This window comes from Acipenser ruthenus, chromosome 6 (assembly GCF_902713425.1).
Source record: "Acipenser ruthenus chromosome 6, fAciRut3.2 maternal haplotype, whole genome shotgun sequence".
In the NCBI taxonomy this organism is placed as follows: Eukaryota; Metazoa; Chordata; class Actinopteri; order Acipenseriformes; family Acipenseridae; genus Acipenser; species Acipenser ruthenus.
This window is the reverse complement of record NC_081194.1, coordinates 34,279,593-34,296,205: the sequence shown is the minus strand read 5'-3', so window position 1 is coordinate 34,296,205 and position 16,613 is coordinate 34,279,593. Positions and strand designations below refer to the sequence as shown.

General features: G+C 40.4%; 1 protein-coding gene across 1 annotated transcript in view; it reads left to right on the top strand.

Annotated features, from left to right (window-relative positions):
- The window catches only part of lin9 (lin-9 DREAM MuvB core complex component), a 72,114-nt gene that overhangs the window by 10,469 nt on the left and 45,032 nt on the right, over positions 1-16,613 (top strand). The window contains exon 3 of the mRNA XM_059025953.1: positions 4,619-4,710. Coding sequence (XP_058881936.1) covers positions 4,619-4,710 — 92 coding nt within the window. The remainder of the gene's footprint in view (positions 1-4,618; positions 4,711-16,613) is intronic.

Below are 16,613 nucleotides of genomic sequence, written 5' to 3'. Positions count from 1 at the left end.
GTAAATTCTGCTCCGTGCATTCTTTGTAAAGTACCCAATACATTATAAAACACCTGAACAGGCGACCGCCTGGAGCCAGCTTTCACGGAATACTTCCGTGCCATCTGATCCAGAATATTTTGTTGCGTTTTAAAACTCCACGGTACTTCCGATGCTAATTGACTGACCAAAGCATCGCAGCTGGCAAGCAGACGCCAGCCTTTCACAAGGCTGATTGAAAAACAATAGACTGTCAGTCATTCACTCAGGCAGAGAGTAGAGGCTAAACACATTGCAGACTGGTAAATAAAAATAATAAAGTACAATACCGTTCTATATAATGAAAATACAATTGTTTTATGTGTGACCGTCAATGTGACCTGTTTCCGGGCCTTTTAGGTATAATGTAATATATCTTTATTTCTGCACTCCCGTGTTTCATGCTTTGTGAGAATTTAATACATACGGACAGGAAGGTACACAAATGCACAGCCCCATATGTGTTACACGACTGGAGAAAATTACATTTTAAAACCAAAAACTGGCAAAATGACCACCGTGGGGCTTCTAGTGTTAACCCTTTGCGGTCCATTTATTAATCGCGCGTCAGGCACATCAGGTCCAATTAATTTTCACACACGCAGTTAATTTTAGACGCGCTGTTTAAAAGTATTTTTTTCCACAGTCAAACGGGTTTAAATGACCCTGCATATCAACAAAGCACTCGCTAGGCATCTCCAGCTCTGCCCCACCCTTTCGTTCGCTATAGCTTTCACCTATGTAAGAAATTAATAATAATAATAGTCGTACATACCGATCGATCATCTCCTGATCACTCGTTTTATCACCAAACTCCTCAATAATGTGATCCAAGTCATTATTTTATTACTATAACATCTCAAAAAAGCTCTGCAAATGTCCGTGTTCTCTGTGCGCTGATTCAGTCAGCCAACTTGTTTACTTACGACCGCCCCGTTATCTGATACCAGATACCATGTATGACTATTCATGACATACGCCTTTTTTTTTTTTTGCGACTTGTCTCGGCTGCTGTCGCTCTCACTCGGCAATTGAATGGTTTTCTCGGCTTTTTCCGGAGAAAAAACGACTAGAAACCCGTGTTTTGCGTTGCTATAATGATGTCAGACCCAGTCCGACAAAGGACCTGTGAGGAATAATTGCAATGTCGGACCCAGTCCGACAATGGACCGCAAAGGGTTAATGAAGGGCTGTGTGGCAAAGTGGTTTGTAGTGCAATTGTGATGCAGTTCTCATGAATGATACACAAGACAGTTCACGGTGAAAAAGGAGCTCCTTATTTGCTGAAATAATAATACCTGGCTCTACACAACGATGTGTATCGCTCAGGTGAACCACAGGGTTCAGTCCCGAAATAACACACTAAACAACACACACACAAACCTAACATGGTCACAAGTCCAGATTGAGTGTTCTTGGTGAAAGTGGTGATTTACCGGTTTATTTGTGTACATTGGTGAAGTGTAGTCCGGGTGTAGCTACAGCTTCTGGAGTTTAGCCTTCTGTAATGACAAATAAGTTTAAATAGACAACACACAACTCACGGTTTCTTTATAACACAGTTTGTCCTTATAGGTCTTTCCATAACCATACCCAAGGAACAGATCGCTCGGCCACATCCCTTGATATACCTTCAGTCACGCCCCCTTCGGTAGTGAGTGCAATCACGTAGCCTCCAATCCATGACTGACACATCGCTTACAGCTTCTGGTACTGACTCCGCCCCCTTTCTGGATGGAAGACTTCCGGCTGACCCTGGAATGAACTGCCAAACCATCCAGTCCAGGGCACACTGTTCTTGATATACAGAGCCCTCACAGGTTGGGGAGGGAGATTGTTGACTGATTCATTTGCTCTCTGTCGCAGGTTGTAATGCAGCAGAAAGCTCAATAATTAAACAAAAAAGGAAGTGGAAAGGTTATCGTACCAAGGTGAAAAAAAAGCTCTTTTTTGTAATCTAAAAAAATTAAACATTCTCTTTCGCCAGTCAAATCGTAGCGTGCCTATAAAGTTTTGAGTCCCATGAACAGTTTTTTTTTTTTTTTCATTTGTTGCATCTTCTTTAGCAGCCGCTACATTATTTACCATCAGGAGTTTAAGGATTGTTTAATTGCGCAGCAGATTCCATAGTTGGGTGATGAGCTGATCATTTAAGATGTTGCCATAATGAAAAACAGTAATGTAGTGTGAGTTTTGTACTAAAGCAGGGTCGGCTGTTGCAGGGAAAACAACGTTTATTTGTCAAACTGACCAGAAAGGTGAAAACAGAACGCATAGAAATAATTGCGACTGTAATTGGAAAGTGTACTGCTGAGAAACAAAAAAACTAAATATTTAGGGAATTTAAATGTATTGCAGCTTACTTGACTGCAGTAAACAAAACTGCCATTTAACTCAGTTTGACTCTCGGATTGTCTGTCATAGTTGATATTTTCATTAACACAATGTGCTTGCTGTAGTATTTTATATCAAATAGCAGAATGAACACGCTGCAATTTGAAACTTGTTTTTACATAAAAATACATGAGCTGTCTGTGTTAAATGCTGTCAGATCAGGACTTGACTAATGCTGAGCATTGGCGCTGCAGCATGCATTTTCCCATATTCCAACTAAAGGTGCTGTCACCAATTCCACAAACATTTTCAGCCAGTCTTGTATTGCAGGGGGCAGTGCTGAAATAAAGCTCCTTAATTGCACTAATGGAGTATGTTGTCAGACACTGCAAGCAGACCACTACTAATCTAGCACATGCTTAAACCATGGAACAAATGTGCCAGAATGCACCCTTTTTTCTCAGAATTTCCCAATGGGACACATTCTTCCACCTCTTGGCGCTGTGCGCCACCATGAGATCGGTGCCCCTTATTACCTTATAAGTGACGCTTTACTTAAAACTAATTGAAAACCCTTCATTTACACAATAGGGTAGTGGTAGTATGTAGTGTTTTTTTTTTTATGTGATTTGTAAACATGGTTTATACAGTACTGTGCAAAAGTTTTAGGCAGGTGTGAGAAAATGCTGTAAAGTAAGAATGCTTTCAAAAAGACATGTTAATAGTTTATATTTATCAATTAACAAAATGCAAAGTGAGTGAACAGAAGAAAAATCTACATCAAATCAATATTTGGTGTGACCACCCTTTGCCTTCAAAACAGCATCAATTCTTCTCGGTACACTTGCCCACAGTTTTTGAAGGAACTCGGCAGGTAGGTTGGCCCAAACATCTTGGAGAACTAACCACAGTTCTTCTGTGGATTTAGGCAGCCTCAGTTGCTTCTCTCTCTTCATGTAATCCCAGACAGACTCGATGATGTTGAGATCAGGGCTCTGTGGGGGCCATACCATCACTTCCAGGACTCCTTGTTCTTCTTTACGCTGAAGATAGTTCTTAATGACTTTCGCTGTATGTTTGGGGTCGTTGTCATGCTGCAGAATAAATTTGGGGCCAATCAGGTGCCTCCCTGATGGTATTGCATGATGGATAAGTATCTGCCTGTACTTCTCAGCATTGAGGAGACCATTAATTCTGACCAAATCCCCAACTCCATTTGCAGAAATGCATCCCCAAACTTGCAAGGAACCTCCACCATGCTTCACTGTTGCCTGCTGACACTCATTCGTGTACCGCTCTCCAGCCCTTTGGCGAACAAACTGCCTGCTGCTACAGCCAAATTTTGACTCATCAGTCCAGAGCACCTGCTTCCATTTTTCTGCAGCCCTGTTCCTGTGTTTTCGTGCATAGTTGAGTCGCTTGGCCTTGTTTCCACGTCGGAGGTATGGCTTTTTGGCCGCAAGTCTTCCATGAAGGCCACTTCTGACCAGACTTCTCCAGACAGTAGATGGGTTTACCAGGGTCCCACTGTTTTCTGCCAATTCTGAGCTGATGGCACTGCTGGACATCTTTCGATTGCGAAGGGAAGTAAGCATGATGTGTCTTTCATCTGCTGCAGTAAGTTTCCTTGGCCGACTACTGCGTCTACTGTCCTCAACGTTGCCCGTTTCTTTGTGCTTCTTCAAAAGAGCTTGGACAGCACATCTGGAAACCCCTGTCTGCCTTGAAATTTCTGCCTGGGAGAGACCTTGCTGATGCAGTATAACTACCTTGTGTCTTGTTGCTGTGCTCAGTCTTGCCATGGTGTATGACTTTTGACAGTAAACTGTCTTCAGCAACCTCACCTTGTTAGCTGAGTTTGGCTGTTCCTCACCCAGTTTTATTCCTCCTACACAGCTGTTTCTGTTTCAGTTAATGATTGTGTTTCAACCTACATATTGAATTGATGATCATTAGCACCTGTTTGGTATAATTGTTTAATCATACACCTGTCTATATGCCTACAAAATCCCTGACTTTGTGCAAGTGTACCTAGAAGAATTGATGCTGTTTTGAAGGCAAAGGGTGGTCACACCAAATATGGATTTGATTTAGATTGTTCTTCTGTTCACTCACTTTGCATTTAGTTAATTGATAAATATAATCTATTAACATGTCTATTTTTGAAAGCGTTCTTACTTTACAGCATTTTTTCACACCTGCCTAAAACTTTTGCACAGTACTGTGTGTCTGCAAACTGATTGATTTTTTTGTATTTCTGTTGCAGAGGGAAGTTTATCAAGTACATGGAATGAAAAACACACCTTGCCAAAGACCCCAAACACAAAGGGAAGGAATTCCTTTTCGTCTATGGAAACAGTAAGAAATCTTATTTTTCCTCACTATAGCTACACACTTTAAAATTTCAGAGGCTGTCTGTGCTGCCTTATGTGCACTGGAAAACAAGTAGTTTTACAACATATTTAGTTCCTGGTTGAAACAAACATCTGCATTGTTGGATGTACTAAAGCAGTGGTTCCCAAACTGGTCCTGAGGACCCACTGTCCGAGGGTGCATCTTCATTTAATAAACTTTCTGCCTGCCTTGTTTTATGCTATAGGCAGTAGGGCTGCACGATTTGGATAAAATATCTAATTGCGATTTTTTTGGCCAGATAATGCAATTGCGATTTATTAATTGCGATTTTCAAACACTTGTGTGAAAACTTCAAAAATGCAATCAGACATGGTTAAAACAAGTGTCAGGGTAGAGAACATCGCTTCTAAATGAGATCATAGGAATAAATACATACTGTGCTAACTGAATACAAAACCAAATCTTTTCCAACATTATTTTGATGTTAAGAAATTAAATTAAACAATGTCCACCAGCTCCTGGTTAGTCAAACGTTTGTTTTGACTGCCCCTGAACTTCAGAGAATATCACAGACATTTGCAGAGCTTTTTGCGGTGTTATAGTAATAAAATAATGGCTTGGATCGCATTATTGAGGAGTTTGGTGATAAATCGAGTGATCAGGAAATGATTTATCGGTATGCATGACTATTATTAATTTATTGGCATTTGTGAAAAATATAGCGAACAAAGGGTGGGGCGGGGCTGGAGATGCAGTACTGAGTGTACTGTTGATATGCAGTGCATTTAAAACATGTTTTACTATGAAAAAAAAATACTTTTAAACAGCACGTCTAAAATAAACTGCGCGTGAAAGTAAATTTAACCTGACACGCGCTGAATAAATGGACCGCAAAGGGTTTAAACATTAATTAATTAATAACATTATGAGTTTCTATTTTCTATTACTATTATGAGTTGAGTTCTTAAATAACCTAAGATAATATTATTCAGGCAGCCATAGGCTGCAGATGGAATAGGAAGCTTATGATTGTGTAATTATGTATGAGTAGGCTCAATTATTATAATTGAAATTATAAAAGTTCCTTAAAAACATGTAGCCTAACACTTACCGATTGCAAGCTGCAGTCTGTGGTCAAAACATTGGAGCCTGGTCCAGTAATACAATGCGATAGCCTTGACCACGTTTGCCCCGTTATCAGTAGTGATGCAAACTTGCTTCTCCTCTTTTCAGGCCCCAGGTGGCTAAAGCCTCTCTCATTGAAGAAATTAGTTGTGTTGCCTGTAGTTGTCGCAACAACTCGGAGGCACTTTTTGCACAAGACTTGCGTTTGGGTAACATCAGTTGGTTTGAAGCCGAAATACTGCCATATGACAGAGGATGCACCCTTCTTGGCCACCAAATCAACGCTCTCCTCGGCAGCACTCATTTTTCCAACAAGCCCTTTCTCTTTGCTCCTCACCATCAGCGTCTAAAAGCGCGCTCTGTGGGGACGCTTGTGATTGGTTAGCATGTGCTTGCCACGCAGAGAGTGTGCATTTGATTGGTCAGCACCCTCTGTGCATGTAGACACTGAATGAACGGAGTCTAGCGCATTTCATTGGAGGAGGTACCGTAGCATAGTTTTTGTTGTTTTAACGGAGTGTCAAAGAAAGGAGAAAATCGCAGCCTCTTGCGATATGGATATTGCACATGTCAATATTGCAGTTTCGATCAGAATTTGATTAATCGTGCAGCCCAAATAGGCAGGTATCTCTAAGGAGTGAAACCACTGGGACTAAAATATAGCAGCAGCAGCATTACTGCGGCACTTAATGACTGTCAAATGGTTTTCTATACTGAATTTTTTGCCATAAAACTTCTGCTGTAAAAGTAATTTTAGAGGGAAGAAAAAGAGATGAGTCTCCTATTAAAAATAACACATCTGCAATAATATCTTGATGGAATGCAGAAAATAACTTAACGATGTGACAATGAATTTACATGAAGCAAGTCAGGTATTTGGTGCATTTTCAAGGTTAAACATATTAAACTGCATGAATTTCACTTTGCATGTCAGGCTTAACATCAGTACCAGTTTTCTATTAACCCCTGATTATTGTGTTTAGACACTAAATAGCTTTTGTTTAAAGGGTGCATCCTTGTTTTATGTTATACAGACATGTTTTGCAATGATGTATTCACTGGTTGCGTTAATGCAAAATGTTGCGTCCTAGACTTCAAAATAAATCCATTGGACGGAAAAATATTGTCTTGCGTTCACGGGACGCAGAGAATGGGAAAGGGATGCAGACATGCATATTCGTAGTAATCTATTACACTGCAGCAAAATTAACATAATACTTGCTTGTTCTGGAATATAACAGGCTTGATTTAAGGCAGGGGTAGTCAACCCTGGTCCTGGAGTACCACAATCCTGCAGGTTTTGTAGGTATCTCTTAATCATCAATCTCTAAATACCTGGAACACATGGTAATTCTAACCAATTAAGCCAATCATTGAATCAGTTAAGGCTTGGGCAAAACAAAAACCAGAAGTGTCTGTGGCACTCCAGGACCAGGGTTGCCTACCCCTGATTCAACCCTTGGGGACCTATGTCGGACCATGTCCGACATTACAATTTTACCTTTCCAATCCAATATCAGACCCTTTCCGGTCCAATATCAGCCTTTTGAGATGTTATAGTAATAAAATAATCACTTGGATCGCATTATTGAGGAGTTTGGTGATGAAACGAATGATCAGAAGATGATTTGTCAGTATGCACGACTATGAAGATGAGAAATACAGCAAACAAGTGGTGGGCCAGGGCTGGAGATGCAGTACTGAGTGTCCTGTTGATATGCAGTGCCTTTTAAACTTGTTTTACAGTGAAAAAATACTTTTTAAACAGCCCGTCTAGAATAAACTGCGCATGTGAAAATAAATTGGACCTGAGACACGCTGAATAAATGGACTGCAAAGGGTTAAGGTACACTCCAGTCCTGTAGGTGGCAGCAATGAGCCTCATATTTGGCTTGTGCAGCAATATTAAGGATATTTACTTTTTAGACGTTTCTGGTGGCAGACCAGTGTCTGTGACAATATGGCGAAGCAGTGTGTGTGTGTGTGTGTGTGTGTGTGTGTGTGTGTGTGTGTGTGTGTGGGGGGGGGGGGGGGGGGTTGCTAAGAAGTCGGCATCTCCTGACTGTACAACACCTCCTAAGAGAACACTTTGCCTTTGGAAACACACTTTGGGTGAAACTGATTTTTCCCATTGTAAATGCTCCGGCTAAAGAAGCAGGACCTTTGCTTAAAAGAACACCTATAGCGATTCGTTCACAATGGATACAGGACTGTTTTGTAACCTGATAACTCATTACACTATGTAACACAATTTTTGTTCCTGGGTAGTAAGTGTTATTTCCTAATTGCTTATGCCTCAAAGTATAGAAAATGGCTATTATTCCCCACAAACTTTGCTTTTGTGACCAGGACAGTGATATTTTGAAATGTACCTATTTCCAATGAGACAACGGGTGAATTTGTGTTTCTTCGTTCACATAAAGTCAGAAAAAAACATGTGAATCCAAATTAACATGTATTTATACTAAAGTAATACAAAAATGACTACAAAAGATTTAGAAGTGAGTAGTTTTTCGAGATTTACGATTATCCTGTAAATCACTTTCACGAATCATCCCCCAAATGTAGTCTCCCATCATGTTCTCGTTATACTGTCCTTGGTAGCGGCGTTCAAAGTCCAGTATATCCTGGTGGAAGCGCTCGCCTTGCTCCTCCGAGTACGCTCCCATGTTCTCCTTGAATTTATCAAGATGAGCATCAAGGATATGGACTTTGAGGGACAACCTACAGCCCATTGTGCCGTAGTTCTTCACCAGAGTCTCAACCAGCTCCACATAGTTTTCGGCCTTGTGTTTGCCCAGGAAGCCCCGAACCACTGCGACAAAGCTGTTCCAAGCCGCTTTCTCCTTACTAGTGAGCTTCTTGGGGAATTCATTGCACTCCAGGATCTTCTTTATCTGTGGTCCAACGAAGACACCGGCTTTGACCTTTGCCTCAGACAGCTTAGGGAAGAAGTCTTGAAGGTACTTGACGGCTGCCGACTCCTTATCTAGAGCTCTGACAAATTGTTTCATAAGGCCCAATTTGATGTGCAGTGGTGGCATCAGCACCTTCCGGGGGTCCACCAGTGGCTCCCACTTGATGTTGTTCCTCCCCACAGAGAACTCGGTCCGCTGTGGCCAGTCCAGCCTGTGGTAGTGCGCCTTGGTGTCCCTGCTGTCCCAAAGGCAAAGATAGCAGGGAAACTTGGTAAAACCGCCTTGGAGACCCATCAGGAATGCCACCATTTTGAAGTCTCCTATGACCTTGATGCCATCTCAGAAAAATGCAGATATGTATCCACTTAGGCAGCTGGAACTAAACTGAACTAGTGGGCTAAAGGCCCCTGTATTTATACTACTATTTATATTACTGGAAAGTTCTAGAAGTTACTCTAAGTTTCCTCGGAACTGAATCTATCTGGAATGTTCTGGAAAATAGGTAAATTTCAAAATATCACTGTCCTGGTCACAAAAGCAAAGTTTGTGGGGAATAATAGCCATTTTTCTATACTTTTGAGGCATAAGCAATTAGGAAATAACACTTGCTACCCAGGAACCAAAAAAAATAAATAAATAATTGTTACACGGTGTTATCATCAAACTTAAATTAAAATGTCTTTATTCAGTCTTTTCAAAAGCGACACATCATTGTGATAGTGTCTTGAGGCACACCGATTGGTTTAATAAATCTGATTGGTTTATTAAATCTTTCCAGAACTGCCGTCATGTCATTGACTCGTTTTTGTATTTTGATTTACACAAGTGTACCTCATTGCTACAAAATGGCATGTAAACAACGGCGAAATGCTCCGCTGTTTTTTTGTAGCAAGAGAGTTGATAATTGTTTGCGCTCTTGGAAAAAAAACCTCAATCAGATGCAAGTCACAGAGCAATTTTGATGTTTCCCGTTCTGGTGAGTTACTTCACCATTCCTGTTTAAATAACGTGCATGTCTTTAATACTGCTGCTGCATTTATTTGTGTGTAGGGGTGTGTCAATTTAGTTTGACAGTTTATTAATGTTAGTTTTGTTTTTATTATTCTAGTTTATTAACACACATACTTCAGTTCATGTCTGTGGCGGAGTGTCCCGCCCCTATTTATTATTATTTGTATTTTTGTTTGCGGCGCGGGTAAAAGCGCCGCGTCTTTTATTATTATTTAAAAACCCCGTGAGGATGCATGGCTGATCAGCTACTGATTACTTAAATAGCTGATCAGCCATGCATCCTCACGGGGTTTTTAAATAATAATAAAAGACGCGGCGCTTTTACCCGCGCCGCAAACAAAAATACAAATAATAATAAATAGGGGCGGGACACTCCGCCACAATGTCATATGTTGATGCACATGCATCATAAGTAATACATATTTATTTATTGATTCATATTGTATCTGGAGACTACTGTACTACAGTGACCAAAGCAGTAGTAATGCAAAAAAATGCAAACGAAAAATAGGTTCTTAATTCTGAATGGGAGATGAAGTACCCGTGGCTTGTTTATCGAGACGGCAAAATGTACTGTGGTGCGTGCGACAAAGCTGCTGGGCAAAAAAAATGCATATAGACGCAGATGTACAGATTTTCAAGAATCCTCACTTAAGACAGACATGGCGATGCTGTTATTGGAATACCGAAAGATGAAAACACACGTAGATAAATGCAACAAAACCCTGCTTAGAATCCTGTCTCGTCATGGGAACTGTCTACTGTTAGTATAGATGAGCAAAGTGACTGTGTTCATATATTCATATATGTTCGTATATTTATACACAGACAACGATTGTTAAAATTGATATAGCATAGAGTTTAAACATGTACCAAAATGCCCATCCCTGGAGTTTATTAGCTTTTGTTAACTGATCGTTTAGTATCTGATGGATGGGATGGAAAATTTTGGGCTTGTGCATTTCAGGAATGCATGAACAGAAAAGCTAGCACAACCTCTGTGTATTTGCAAGTAACATTTAATATCAAATCTGTCATTTCAATTTTGACAAATGAAAAATGTTGGATTAACCGGGTCAAAGTGAACTAGTATTCATATACAGTAAAACTTGTTAAATCCGAACATCAAGTTGATGCCCCCCGTGATTTCCCGAGCTGAATTAAAGCATTCTGCAAAACACGTCTGTTGCAGGCAGAACTAACTTTGTTGCTGGTATTTAATAAATTGTTCCTATTTTCAAAGATGCTGCTCCCAGGGTTCTCTCCAGGAATTTTTAAAGCTGGGCTGCAGAACATTATAGCCGGTAGGACTTAACAGATAAATAAACTTGCCTTACCTTAAATATATAATACGACAAAGAATTTGAATAATGTGTTGTCTTTCATTGACTATCTGGTTGCTCTTTATGTTCTATGTTTTCTTTTTCATTACTGTTTATTTTGGTAAATTACCGTTCTTATTTAGGCAATCTACGATTTGACTGGGGAAAGATTAACGCAGGTTTATTGGCGTTCACAAAATAATCTTTTCACTTCCTTTTTAGCTTAATTATTGAGCTTTTTGCTTCATTTAAACTGTTTTCTTTAAGTTTTCAGAGCATTTTGTTAATGTGTGTATTGTTTTTTGCTGTTCTACATTTTTTGAATGCAAACTTTTTTTTTGTTACACAACAGTACTCTCATGTTTGGTCACCATCATAACTGTTGCATGAAACAGATTGTAATAATCCAGCACCTTTGCACTTTAGGTATACATGTCAGCTGACAAGTGTTCTGCTGATATCCCATCATGTCATTCTTATTAAAGGCATACAGCCTCTATACATGAATTGTTGTGTAAAATTAGATTTTATTTTTTTCCACCCAGCAACGTGCAAGTGGTCTGCTAGAAGCGCAATCAATCCTTATTTTTAAAGGCACAATAGCGTCTACAAGACGGGCGGATCGGGTTTTTTCAGCCGGGCGGCTACAGCCACTTTGCCTGGTGGCCCACCTGGCTGAAAAGGCCTGGGGAGAACCCGGCTCCCCTAGGCATTTGGATTGCAATGTTTTACCGTGTTCTATATTTAATATGTGTCTTTTTAAATAGCCCCAACATTTAATTTTAACCTTATGGGATAAACCATTACAAAGATTGTGATTTAATTTCCTGAAAGTGCTGTTGTACTGATTTCTGTATGTTACAGTGGTTTGACTTGTACAAAAGTGGCTGACAGCAGTGACATGGACAGTAATGGTGATATACCGTATTATTTAGAATTAACGCCACCCTCGAATTAACGCCTCACTCAGATATCAGCTTTTTAATAGAAGCCGCCCTCGAATGAACACCGCTCTCAATAATGAAATGTGAAGGTATTTTTTTATTTTCTACCCCTGCTCAAAAAACAAATGCGCAACTCTGCCTATGTACGTGACACCCCCGAAGAGACTGCAACCTCAATCCAGCATGTAATACAAACTAATGTACACCCACCTTAGTAAGCAAATATTATTTTATAGTACAGTCCCGACAGACAACCCAAGATGAACTACTTGCAGCACAGCAGTCCTTCACGTCCCTTTTTTTTCCAGCAGAGTTCAGTGCCAACACAGCAGAGGATAAAACAAGGGCTGTCTGTTTACCTCGTCGTCAGCTTGGATGGTGAAAACTAAAACTCAGAGGAACTTGGAGCTTTGCTAGTCACTCTAAGTGCTATCCGAAAGCTGGCTGAAGATATATTCTTGTAGGGGGTTTGGTTTTGTTTTTTATTCAATTTTACTCAGTCCTGTACGATTTTTATATATATATTTTATGCTCATATATTGGAAAACCATATTTTTTTATTCTAATACAGTTGCTCAGTTTTTTATTAACAAGTTATAAAACAAATTCTCAAAGATAGGTGTCAATTATTGGCACCCCTAAAGATTCTTATAAATAAAATCAAACAATTAAATCTGCATTAGCATTCTACTATTTTAAGTTCATCTCAGTCTTAAGGAACTGTATTGTGGCCTTCCATGGCTTCCTGTTTCACTGGGGTATAAAAATGAGGTAACATGCATATGAAATCCATTTGTCATCCATCACCATGGGGAAAGGCAAAGAACTCACAAATGAAAAGAGACAAATGGTTGTTGACCTTCATAAATCAGACAATGGGTACAAAACAATAGCTAAAAAACTAAATATACCACTTGCCACTATTAGGGCAATAATTAAGAAGTTCAAAACCACTGGAACAGTGGTAAACTTGCCTAGTAGAGGCAGGTATCTTGCCCCCACGCACAGTGAGGCAGATGGTTTGGGAGGCAAAGGGAAATCCAAGGGCCACAGTTGGAGAATTACAGAACATGGTTGCATCTTGGGGTCACCAAGTCTCCAAATCTACAATTAGACGCCACTTCCATGCCAATAGGCTATTTGGAAGCGTTGCCAGAAAAAAGCCTTTATTGAGAGCAACCAACAAACGTAAGCGCCTGGAGTTTGCTAAACGGCGTTGGCACTTTGATTGGAACTGGGTGCCATGGTCAGATGAGACGAAAATAGAGCTCTTTGACCACGCACACCAGCGGTGGGTTTGGCGTCGAAAGAAGGATGTGTGTGCAGAAAAGAACGTCGTACCTACTGTAGAATATGGTGGTGGATCTTTGTTATGGGGCTGTTATGCTTCCACTGGTCCTGGGGCCCTTGTTAAGGTCAACGGCATTATGAACTCTACCCAGTACCAAGATATTTTAGCCAAAAACCTGGTTGCCTCTGCCAGGAGGTTGAAACTTTGCCTCAAGTGGATCTTCCAGCAAGACAATGACCCCAAGCACATATCAAAATCCACGAAGAAATCGTTAATTGATCACAAAATCAACATTTTGCAATGGCCATCTCAGTCTCCAGACTTGAACCCCATTGCAAACCTGTGGTTTTAATTGAAGAGGGCAGTTCATAAGCGCACACTGAAGGATAGCAAGGATCTGGAAAGATTCTGTATGGAGGAATGGTCTAAGATCCCTCCCAGTGTGTTCTCCAATCTCATTAAACATTATAGAAAAAGACTCGGTGCCGTTATCTTTGCAAGGGGAGGGTGCACGAAGTACTGAAAACAAGGGTGCCAATAATTTTTGGAAATAAATTTATAATTTGAGAAATGTGTAATTTTGGTTGATTCCATTGAATCATTAATAAAGTCAAATGTATTCCACATGTTGGAAAATTACAGTATAGCTCAGTACTGGTATTTATTTTATACAGTCTTTTTTCATCTTTATCAAGGGTGCCAATAATTTGAGGTGACTGTATATGTATGTGTGTGTGTGTGTGCTTATATATATATATATATATACACACACTATATGCATGTAAATTATTATTATTTATTTCTTGGCAGACGCCCTTATCCAGGGCGACTTACAATTGTTACAAGATATCACATTATTTGTACATACAATTACATTATTTTTTACACATTATTTTTACATACAATTAGGCTACCCATTTTTATACAGTTGGGTTTTTACTGGAACAATCTAGGTAAAGTACCTTGCTCAAGGGTACAACAGCAGTGTCCCCCACTTGGGATTGAACCCAGACCCTCGGCTCAGGAGTCCAGAGCCCTAACCACTACTCCACACTGCTTATATTATGTGAAGATTGGAAGTAAGTTTTAGGTTTACAAATAATCCGTAGAGTGGAATGTCGCATATCCGACCATCATCATGTAACTGCCCTGATCAATTAACCGCCTTGCTAAATAAATAAATATTAAAGTAGGCTACGAGAGTAATGACATTGCTGGCAAATGCAGCTTCCGCGGTGGAAACAAAGAAAGTGTTATAGCAGCCAGCCAGCAAAAAATGTCCCGATGTTTAAAGCAGTTTGCGTGGTGTTTTTGTTCATTAACCTATATTTATGGATGTGTAAATGCTTTTTCTATAGATGTTTGCAAATCCGACTTTTTCACATTCACTTATACCCCAGTCCACAGGGAGTCAGATATGCGACGTTGTACTGTATAATAATTAGAAATGATAGCAGAGGATGCTGAACTGGAAAATGCTGCCAATCTCTCTGTTGGGCAGATTTTTTATGGAAGTTTCCCAGCCAAGAATAAAGAAAAGGAGACTCTCCCTCTCTAAACTAGGAGTACTATCATTGCCTGTTCTTGAGAAATATTATTTGGTTGCAAGGCTATATTCGGTGCAATACTGGATTTTCAAAAATGTTAATACCCACATAATCTGACCTATTCACTCCTAACTGGTCCCAAAAATGTTTAAGCATTTCAATAAAAAAAGCTATTTTTTCATACACTAAATGTCTGGTATAATTTGGGCTTCTAGTTGTTATGTTCCATCTCTCCCTCCCTTTTAAACCTTAATTAATAGTTGTTAAGCCTTAACTGAGTACCAGATTGTTTTAAATTAACAACACACTACTAGAAACTAACGCAGTGGAAATTAACAAGCTGAATTCAACGATTAGAGACAGAACGAAATGGTTCAAATAGAATCAGGTGAGATCAATGCACGTCGTTCGTTAATTCAGTCAAGATATGAGGGTAAAAAGAAACAACTTCTTTTGGTAATTTAGTGTTTGATTAAGAAAGTGAATCGGCTCAAAATATGTTTAAAGGGACATCACACGATTTAAAAATAAAACCCAAAAACTAGAAGCCCTAGGTATGTTTAGGATTAGACAATGACTATTTAAAACTGGACGATATTCCGTCCACAAAATGGAAAAAGCTTGGTATCAACACTGCAGGACATCTCTCAAAATGACTGTAACAGGGTGAGGTGCCCTGTACATTGGTTGTTTACTTTTAGATCGGGGTCCCCCTCTGCCCCTGTGTTATTTTGTATTATTATTATGATTTATTATTGTATATATGTCGGCGAGCGCCGTATGTTATTGTTTTGGTTATTTTTAAAACGTGTCCTGGCAGAGGCGAGATCGGTGCTCGTCCTCTGCCAGGAGTAATAATTAAAACTCGTGCAGAAGGTGGCCATCTCCCGAATTAATTAGGTGATTTAATTTGTTGCTAATCGGGAGATGGTCACCTGTTATAAAAAGCCTGCAGATCTCCAACTCGGGGTGGGGGATAGAGAGGAGAGAGCGAGCAGAGAGACTGAGAGCGAGCGAAATTTACTTAAAACGAAACTAACCAAGGATAGGGTCAGTGAAGGCGATTGCCCAGCCTGACCGATGGTAGTGTTCGTGATTTGTTTTGTTAACCCTTTTATTTTGCTCTGTGAGCGCAAGTGTTCTTTTGTTTAAATATTTATTTTATTTTTGTTATTAATAAAAACGGCAGCCAGCCGATTCTTTCTTTTGAACTGCAGTACTTCCCCGGTGTCAGTTTTATTTTTCCCTTCCTGCTTCTGCCTGACGTCAGACCCTCGGTCATTCCTGTCACACGTGGTGTCCTGCGTGGGATCGCAGCGCCTCCAGGACGCAGGCAGAAGAGGGTACTACATCTTTTTTATTTTTTTTCGTTTTTTTGATTGTGGTTGGAGGAAGAAGGATGGGAGGAAAACGGAGGATAGGGAGAAGGATGAGCTGCAGACAGCAGCAGCTGCAGCCCGGGTGTTACTGCTGCGCTGAGCCTGGGCATTCCAGGACCAACTGCCCCTGGTACCCCCTTGGACAGCGACCCCAACTATGCCCCATCTGCGGAGGTGAGCACTACGTGGCCCGCTGCCCTGTCCATCAGGAGCAGGGGTCGCCTCAGTCTCCACAACCAGCAGGGGGAGGTAGACTGCTGCTCCCACCGCCCCAACAACAGCGGCCACAACAGCAACCACAGCAGCTGAACAAGAGGTGGTGGTCCAGGGTGCCAACTAAGTTTGGACCCCCGGACTGGGCAGCTGAAC